This window comes from Melanostigma gelatinosum, assembly GCF_949748355.1.
Source record: "Melanostigma gelatinosum genome assembly, chromosome: 17".
Lineage (NCBI taxonomy): Eukaryota > Metazoa > Chordata > Actinopteri > Perciformes > Zoarcidae > Melanostigma > Melanostigma gelatinosum.
In genome coordinates, this window is record NC_136650.1 from 12720188 (window position 1) to 12729676 (window position 9489).

General features: G+C 47.5%; 1 protein-coding gene across 2 annotated transcripts; it reads right to left on the reverse strand.

Moving 5' to 3' along the window:
- Positions 1-706: 706 nt before the first annotated feature.
- trib1 (tribbles pseudokinase 1) lies at positions 707-7476 on the reverse strand. Of its 2 annotated transcripts, none has more exons than XM_079287673.1 (3): positions 7065-7476; positions 5917-6209; positions 707-3257 (listed from the first exon to the last, which is right to left on the reverse strand). In XM_079287673.1, the coding sequence occupies exons 1-3, from the start codon at positions 7221-7223 to the stop codon at positions 2780-2782; spliced, it is 930 nt and encodes a 309-aa protein (XP_079143799.1). In that variant the 5' UTR covers positions 7224-7476; the 3' UTR covers positions 707-2779. The 2 variants fall into 2 exon arrangements, with proteins under 2 accessions (XP_079143799.1, XP_079143798.1); XM_079287672.1 differs by having other exon boundaries at positions 6924-7476.
- Positions 7477-9489: the final 2013 nt, after the last annotated feature.

Genomic DNA, 9489 nt, shown 5'->3' on the forward strand with positions numbered 1-9489 from the left:
GCACACAGCTACCCTGTTGATACTTAATCTGACTCTTGCGCTTACTCACACACACACACACACACACACACACACGCAGACTTGCAGGCAGGTATGCGTATGAAGGCGCACACGAACACAAGGCTTACGCAAGCCTCAGCCAGCCATGCCTAGGGTACTCATAACACACAGACGGTGGAGACATGCCAAGATGTTAAAGGTCAAACAACGATTCACAAGCAAAAGTGGATAAGATTTTTTTTTTAAAAGGATTATATGTATTTAAGGATGAAAAGTGTTGGTGTTTGATGAGTTCCACCGGTTACCGCTGAGGAAAGAAAGGAGCGAGTGCTGTATCTGCCCCCCCCCCCCCCTTTACGTGTTCCAGGAAAAGACACTGACCCACTGTTGACATTTGTGTGTTTGAGGAGTTAAATGTTACATTACGCAAAGGTCAGAGAAGAGTAAACGGTTAGAGGCAGAGATGGAGAGAGAGGGAGAGGCTTCTTTTTTCCTTTTCAAGGAGGAAATTGAAAGCGCTGACTAAAATGAGAAAATGTAAAGAGAGCTCTTGCGGGTAAACCTTGGCATGAGGTCGAGCTGTGTAATGTGCAGGTGGTTGCCTGTGTGTGTGTGTGTGTGTGTGTGTGTGAGGGAGACGAGCAATAGTAATGAAGAAAAAAAACATGTTGATATGAAAAATGTGATCTTTATTCAACATCTCCACACATATTTCTAATATACATATTTACACCTTTTTTGTACAATGAATATATCTCGTATGTAACCCGTCTGGACCAGTAATAGCCTCTAGGTTGTGTCACAAATACATAATTCACAGTGCAATATGAAGTTTGTGCACCCGTGTCAGTTTACTCTACGTGTCACATGAATGTGTGACTCTGCTTGTACGAACCAGGAACAAAATCCTAAATCTCTGAAATTACTTTTCTGCGAGGAACAAAAATTCAGATTGTCACAAAATCCGTTCCCATCTGGTATCCCGAGCAGATGAGGGGAAAAAAAATAATTAAAGAACCGCAGCAGACGTTTTATTAGCCAACTGGTTGACCCAAAAATGTAATGCACAGCGCTTCTCAGATATGCCCGATTTTAGTACCATCTTCAAAAATGATTGTGCCAGAATGAAATAGCTGGCTGCAGATCTAGCCTGCAAGGATAAACGTCACTGAAGCTCTCAATCCAAGACAAAAATGTCTTTTAAGAACGTGGTGCATCATGTCTCCAACTATGATGACTAGTCTCCTTGGATACAGCTTCCAATGGCAAAAAAAAAAATCAAAGGGAAAAGAAAAGTACCATAAAAGAGGTGAACCAGTCGGAACAGATTCTTCCAGCCAAGGTCGGGACCATTTTCTACAGACGCGCTCAAGTGTTGAGTCATCATTAGACAACCAACATCAAATATCGCCTGACTGCGACTGATTCAGAGCCCTTCGGTTTATGAAACACAGTGATACGGGCACAACACTCCGCTCAGCTTTGTTAAAGCAGCTTGACATGATGTTCCAACAGAAATGAACAAAACACGCTCAACTGAGAAAGTCTTCATTTTTCTGAAGTGGGTTTCTTTCTGACTTGGTGGTTCCTAACTGGATATTTTGACACATTTCTTAAAACAGCAAAACACAATGTTGCTGTATTGAGGGATAACTCCATGGCGTTATAATTCAAGTGGAAGTACTATTTGAATTGTCTGTTCATTTGAACTTTTCCCCCAGAAATGCAGCATGCATTTAGACTTAAGATGTATCCGAGCATCTCTGTTGCTGCAAAAGGCATGTGACGAGTCTGGTTTTATTTTAAGAAGCATTAGTGTGGGCTAACTGCACATGCAGCGCTTCAGAGGAGCTGCACAGATTGATTACAGTCACATTTAATAGACACTTCCTGTTCTGATGCGACCTTTTTAGATGATAAATTCAGATATGAGCATGTTTTTGAATCGCTAAATGATTTAGTTTTAACTGTTAAAAAGATCTAACTTCCTCTGTTAGCCATTTACAAGGACCTGTGTTCGCCCAGTACCACTGCTTATTATTGAGTGTGTGTGTGTGTGTGAGACTTCTCAGTGAGTTTTACACTCGTAACATCCTGCCGTTCTCAACCTTCTGTGACGGGTGTGAGGTTTGTAAAAGCGCTCTACTTGCTGAGACGTTGCCAGATTGGCAGTGAGACACCTTCGCAGCGTCCCCCGCTGAGTGTGACACATCAGTCCTCTGCTAAGCGTCTCTCTCGCTCTATGACACTGCCTGCTGCGAGACGTCAAGCTTTGCGCTCGGCCTTCCACGAGCTGGTCCGTGAGTCATCCGGCGGAGCCTCCAGCCTGGTCGGAGACTAGAGTGAGAGGAACGACGTCACGTCTCCTCGCCTCCCATTCAGGATTTATCTCATGCTTTCTGAAGCCTCGTGAGTCCGGGCTGAGAGAGCAAGCACCGGTGACTATTGTTTGCCACGGGTTAATTCTCTGTGATACACTCATAGTGGCCTGCAGAGATTATTTTTGTGAACGTAACCTGGCAAATTCAAGTCCTTGTTTCTTTTAGCACCAAATCATTTCAAAAACATACATAAAGAAACACGAAGAAGGATCATGGTGAACAATGCCCGTAGCAAGTAACACACATACGACAAGAAAAATACAGTACAGTGAGTTCTTGTAGAAAGCCAATGAAACAAATGGGGTTTCTAAAATGTGCCATTGTAAAACCACCACGATGGATCCCTCATAGCGATTCCTGTTTTGGTCCCTCAGCCAGTCTCAGCTGAATCGAGTCCGTCAGCAGAACAGATCATCGTCCTCTTCCACATTAAAGGATGGCACCATCTGTTCTGCCGAGCTCACTTCCTGTTCACCCAGTGCCACTTCCTGCGACGACGACGGCGGCCGGTGGAACCACGGGTGAGCAAGCAGCTCATTCGCCGTGAGTCTCTCCCAGGGTTCCTTCCTCAGCAGGCTCTGGAGCAGACACTTGGCTCTGGGCGACAAGCCCTCTGGCAAACAGCACTGGCCTCTGCGGATTTTGGAAAACAGCGTGGCCGGGTCCGGGTCATGGAACGGGTAGCGGCCAACCAGCATAGTGTACAGCATGACCCCCAGGCTCCACATGTCGGCCATCTTGCCAGAGTAAGGCGCGGCCCCGTTGAGGATCTCTGGGCTGACGTAGGCGGGGCAGCCGTGAGTGTCTGACATGGAGTCGTCGCTGGGGTCCTCTAGGACGCGACAGTCCTCGAGGCTTTCTAGTCTCACCTGTGTCCTGTGAAGGGAAAGTCAAAATAAGGTCAGGAACATTTTCAAAGGACCTTTTTTAAAAAGCTGTGACAATTAAAAGAAGTTTAATGTCGTACATTCCTTTCCGTCAGCTGCATGTTTACGTCTACATTTGAGGATCCCCTGTCTACAAGCAGCAGCTACTAGTGAGAGCTTTAGTCGCACTGTAACAGCGACATCATCTCTTATCTTGTACACTTTGCAGTGAAAACCAAGGAACTTGATGTCCATCCCCCCCAAGATCCCACTCTGCATGTCACAAGCAGAATAGTTTTTGCAGAATGTCATGTTGTTGTTGGAAATGATGTCCTCGGAGTTCTCATGTTCAACAATATTTAAAATCAGTCATTCCTCGATCTAGTACAACACTGATGGTGTGTAGTGTTTGTGTGACTCCAACAGTGGCTTTGTTCAACACTGTCAGACATTTCAGTGATCTATGAAGTGTAAGTCACGGATTGCATCACAGGAAAAACACGCATTTCTTGAGCCTTAAGCGCCACAGCAGATGGGCACACACACACACACACACACGCACACACCAGTGAACTCCCTATGACCTAAGTGCACAGCAGTGAGTCCAGTTTGAGAATCAGAGCTGTCTAAGTACATTTCCAATGACTTCCTGGCACACATGGTCACATGCACACAAAAAGATACTACTCGTCCTCCGCCTCCCCTACTCGCACTCACAATGCTATATTTAGCCATGTTAATGACAGGACGATAGCTTTAGTCCAGCGCCGGAGCAACTGAGATTGTGAAAGTGTATTTGCAGACGAGGACATTTACGGCTGAAGCGCTCTTTCAAAATGATTGATGGAATGGGGGGAAAATGAATTATTAATTTTCAGCAGCGACAGATGTGCCATGATTTTAATTGGAATTTCATTTGTGCCTCTTAAGATTTGCTCCCAAGACTAACACAGCGATTTGAGGCTTTATCAAGTAGCGTGCTGCTTTATCTCGCATTCAGAGGGTCGACCGACCCTGTGAGACACTTCAGCTGTCGGACGGAGCCAGAGAGGTGAAAAGAGTGACATCCAGAAGGACCAAGATAGAAAGCAAATGATATTTAAACACCAAGATAGTGGAGGAGATAAGTCAGGGGAGGAGAGCGAGCGATGGAGACAGAAAAGGAAACAGAACAGAGAGAGTTAGAGGGGTGGAGAGAGTGACTCATCCTTCTGTTGAGAGTACATTGCTCTCTCTCTCTGCGGCTATCTGCACCTGGGTCCCACACTCGCGGCGCCAGCCATCCCATAATTACCCTCAAATGGCTGTTGCCACATCGGTGACGCACGGGAAGGCCGGCCCAGCAGTGAAGCTTTGCATGCTTCGCAGTGCTAGTCACTTTCCTTGTGTGTGTGTGTGTGTGTGTGTGTGTGTGTGTGTGTGTGAGAGAGAGGAGATAGCATTTGTCAAACTGTTGTGACTTTGTGTCTCTGGCTCGGGTGCTGCATTGTTGACGGGGACATTGCATCACAGCGTGATTGTTGGGGTTTGAAAGATGCCCGATTTTGGATTTGGAAAACTGTAAGATGGGATTGATGAGGTCACGCAGAATTGCAACATTTCAAGGAGACTTGTATCGATGTGCGCCAAAAGTCTGATCGGATAGAGAGGCAGCCATCACGGGGTGAACAAAAGTTAAATTCAACGCTATCGGCGACATCGCGGTAAGATCATCCGTAGTGGCGCTGCAGTATGTCGCCAGCCAAAGTGTAAAGAGAAGTTAAGAAAGATGTCATCCCACGACTCCAGGGTCAAGTGGGTCGTGTGGATGCACCAGCATCAATGTTGCAACTCTGCTCACAAAACACTGAATTAAAGGCATAAGCCATTGAGCTGCTCTGAGTGTTTAATCAGCGTTCATACGGGCATGCATGTATGGACATACACGCACAAAGAAAGAGAATGAGCTGTGCCGAATGTGTAGCACGACGCAGACATTAGGGAGCGTGTGTGTGTGTGTGTGTGTGTGTGTGGGAGCCAGTTCCAAGCAAAGCGCTTTGACCTACTCCACCGTGCATGGATGACTGTGTATTTGAATGAATCCTTGTTGGAAGCATCGGTTGTTCTGCGGAATAATTACGATGTAATTTATGAATAAATAATGAGGAATAAATATGTCCGAAGATATAGACCGCAGAAGGAGATGATTGTCTCATTCACCAGCCTCGTCTCGCAGCTCTGCCAAACGACCACCCACTGCATTCACACGTGCGCGCACGCACACGCATGCAAAACAAACACGCACACAAAGAGACGAGTCGAAAGTGAGAATGGGAGACAGACACAGAGGGCGAGATTCTGGGAAGCTATGCAGTCTGCCTCCACAAGTACAGAACCTCCTACTCTATCTGCGCCCACATCGATATCTGCACACATGGCCTGTGTGTATCAGCTGCTGCCGTGTTTTGCTCTCTGCCTTGGCTGGCTCGTCCCACTGCACAGCATGTCTTTAAATCTGAGAGCCTCCAAATGAAGTTAGCTGTTCATTTGAGCTGAATGAAACCGCGACCAATGAATGTGACGCTGAGCAGGTGTCCGGTTACAATTGCGAGAAAGCTTTCAGGTGCCGTCTGACACCGAGGACCAGTGTTGTAAGTGTGTTTCCCTGCAAGGGATGAGCTTCTTCTCACCTTTTCTCATCTGCAAAGACAAACTTTCGCAGTTTGAGGTCACCCAGCACGATGCCCGCCTGGTGGCAGTGTGCCACAGCCAGGGCCACCTGACGGAAGAGCCTGCAGGCCTGCTCCTCCTCCAGCCTGCGACAGCTTTTCACCAGGGTGTGCATGTCCCCGAAGTCCTTGTCCAGGAACACGTAGGCTTTGCGTTCGCCAAGGATGATGTCCCTGACTCCGGCCACATTCTTGTGGGCTGGCAGGATCCCGTAGGCTCTGATCTTTTCCTGGTACACCCCCATATCGAAGACCTGAGAGAGGAGAGCAGAACAGAGATGCAGGATGGAAATTAGGAAGATTCAGAGGGAGGGAGGGAGGGAGGGAGGGAGTGTGTTTTGTGTGTGAGGAGGAGGCGGCAATGGGTCAGTGTGTTCTTAATGATCATCTGAGGAAACAAGCATGCAAATTTGGCAGCGACTTAAAAAAGAGATTCTAAGCTGCTTTTGCAAGAGCATGACAAATGAATCAGCAAAGCATGAAGCGATTAACTTTATTAATCAACAAAGCCAAACGCCTGCAGGTCTATCATGCAAAAACAATCGCATAGATCTGGAGCAGCGGAGGGTACACTCTCATTACCATGAGTCTTTGCCTCATCTTTGCATTTTGTGTGCGTGTGTCACGGCGCGGCGTGTTGCAAATGAGCCGGGGTTGACAGACACTTGTGTGACGCCAAGGAGAGGTGGGTTTCAATAGGTGGGCTGCATTTCCACCACACAGCAGAGGCTACGGGGCTGACCGGTCCTTCGTGCTCTTTGTAAACACGTTTGAAATAATGCAGTTCAGGATGTAACTATCCTGAACTGTCACTCCTGTTATTACGCAAAGTGTGACACATTTCACGTGAGACATGTCATTTGGTGAGCAAGTCGGGCTGCATCCTGATATGTCAGACGGGCTATTGAGCAACGCGACGAAACACCATTCATTCAAAGAACATTGCACAACGACGGGATTGCGCATACCTTGCACAGCTGCTCGTCGCCGGTGTCTGTGTTCATCGCGCTGTGCACGCTCTCCCGGTCCGTTAGAGGTAGAAGCAGAAACGGTCCGATCCTGGATGGCCCCTGGTGGGTCGCCGGGAAAGGGCTTGAGACGGGGCTCACCGGGGAACCAGGAGAGGTGCCCAGGAGTCCCTGTGTGTCCCCCGCCTCGGAGCTCAGCCTGGCGCATTTGGCCGGCGGCTGATCGTCTGAGTCCAGCCGCTTGTGCGCGACTCTCCCGATGCGGATGCAGGGTGCCGGGCTGCTCCACTGCAAGTTCATCCTGGATGGACCGGTTCACCGTCAAAAAGCAAAAAAAACGAGACCCCGACTGCTGTAGTGTGTGTCCTTTTTTTAAAATGGACTACAAACGTTGCGCTCCATTTCTCCGCGCGAGATCCATTCTAGTTGAGCTATAAATGAAACGTCAGCGAATTCAGGAATAATCCGACCCACGTCCTTTTTTCAGGAGAGCGAATGCCCGTGGCTCTGAGGTCCGTGTGCTTCTCGTGAGAAAATCCCGATCCCTCAGAGTCCGGAGAGAGAGAAAGAGGGGAGAGAAAGAAAGAGAGACGGAGAAAGAAAGAGAGACCGCCTCACACTCTGAGAGAGGCAGAGAGTGAGTGAGCTCCGGTGATGTTGAGCTCAGAGCTCAAACACTCTGCCCAACCAGTCCAGCCTCCTGGTGACACAACCATTGAGCAATCCTGTAACGGCACCGACTCGCGCGCAGCTCTGATGAAACAGCCCGTCCGTATTACCTTTTTGCAGAAGGCTGCGTGACCGTATGGCGCAAACATTTCTCTCTGTTACTTTGTTATGGTGTCAACATTTTCTGAATTACTGCTCTGAGATTTTGCTGATGCTAAGGAAAAAAAAAAAGCCTACCATGTGAGAGGAATGAAGAAATCATCTGCTACTTATCAAGGCTGCCTCATCAAGCATGCTCACATGTTTTAGACAATAATTAACAATCCTTAAAGATCCTTCTCTGACTCAGTCGTTTCCTTAATGTTCAGCCATTTATTGCAACAATCTCCCCACAGACCTCCTGTATGGCACCTGAGCTGTGTGCGCTCCAAATGTTAGGCCTCGAGTGTGAACTAGCCTGCACAAAGCTCCAGTGTAGGAGCCTTAACTCTAGCTTTAACATCACCATGATATTTTCCCATGCTGGGCTTGTTTGTTATGTGGATATGACTCACCCTTATAAAGCCTTAGTGGTGCTGGGCTATAAGCATTCACGTAAAATATGCGAGCGCGGCTTCGTAAACAACATCATAGCTGCCAGAGACGCCGATCCCAAGTTAGAACTATACTGTATACACAAACAGGCAAGTTAGTACTCTGCAACCAGTGTGAAAATGACGCCTTGAAAACAGTACGATAAGTAAACTATGCGCTGTTGCTTATGAATGTAAGAACCAGCCTTTGAAGGCTGATCCAAAAACACACATGACCGTGTGCGTGTTGCGTAAGACTTCTCTTTTTCCACTGCTTTAAGTCACACAAGCACAGTGGCTGCAGTAGAGGCTCTCTGAGCACTCTCCAAAACACAGAGCACCAGCTGGCCCGTGTGTGTGTGTGTGTGTGTGTGTGTGAGCACTATCGGCCTTATTTTGCACAACCCCTCCTGCCAAACAGAAGCGTGCCGTTCCAAACCATTTATTTCCACATTTCCAACACAGTTCCTTCTACAAGAGGTCACACACTTAAGCGGGTCACGAGCCCTCGGCTCAGCTTGACTCAGAAAGGTCATGTGAACCTGTCTCCGCAGGATGAGCTGCAGATTCCATAGGAATGATGGCTGTTATTTTTAGGCCTCGCATTCTTTCTTTGTGCAGTGGTTGTCCCATGAACAAGGTGACTCACCAACTGATTGATGTGTGCGTGCGTCCCTGTGAGCAAGTGTGTTTGGCACGCTGTCGAACAGGTTTCCTCTCTCGCTCTCTTTTTTTAAGAAGTTCAAAAAGCAGGATGAACAGTCACTGTGGGAATGGACGACAGTTCTGTGAAAGGCCAAATGATTTATTGATATCTGACAATAGTCCGGACCTGGTGTGTCAGTGCATCAACATGATGATTCATGTTTGTTGCTTGCTTATGTGTGACACAGGGTTTAGGTATACACTGGAAAAACGGACTTCTTTGTATTGGCTGTGATAAACATAGTGTGTGTGTGTGTGTGTGTTTGCATGTGATATGACGATTTGTTCCAGCGTAATAGGGTTTACGTTGGCGTTATTACATGTGTAAGCTGTACATTACCCTTTTGCAACATGGTTTATGTTGCTGGACTGCAGGTTGTAGCTGGTCGGTCAGTGTGTGTGTGTGTGTGTGTATACAGCTGTTGTGTAGGAGTGTAGCTGTGTCCCCATGCTGGTGAGCTGCAAGAGAAAAACAGTATTGAGGGCATGCGCTCCCTTGTTATAATTAGCGGAGTCACTCACCACGAGCAGCGGTGAAGAGAGGCCGGGAATTGATCTGCTCTGAGAATAGTTAAATCTGATATGACAGCCAGCCATCGCTGTGAAATATTCTACATCGG

Bases quoted from the DNA above. Each gene is read 5' to 3' on its own strand.
- trib1 (XM_079287672.1), bottom strand. From the start codon at position 7,223: ATGAACTTGCAGTGGAGCAGCCCGGCACCCTGCATCCGCATCGGGAGA. The intron at 6,210-6,923 runs GTATGCGCAATC...CTCCTCTCTCAG, and splicing joins GCGACGAGCAGCTGTGCAAG to GTCTTCGATATGGGGGTGTA. The intron at 3,258-5,916 runs GTGAGAAGAAGC...TTCCCTTCACAG, and splicing joins GTCTTTGCAGATGAGAAAAG to GACACAGGTGAGACTAGAAA.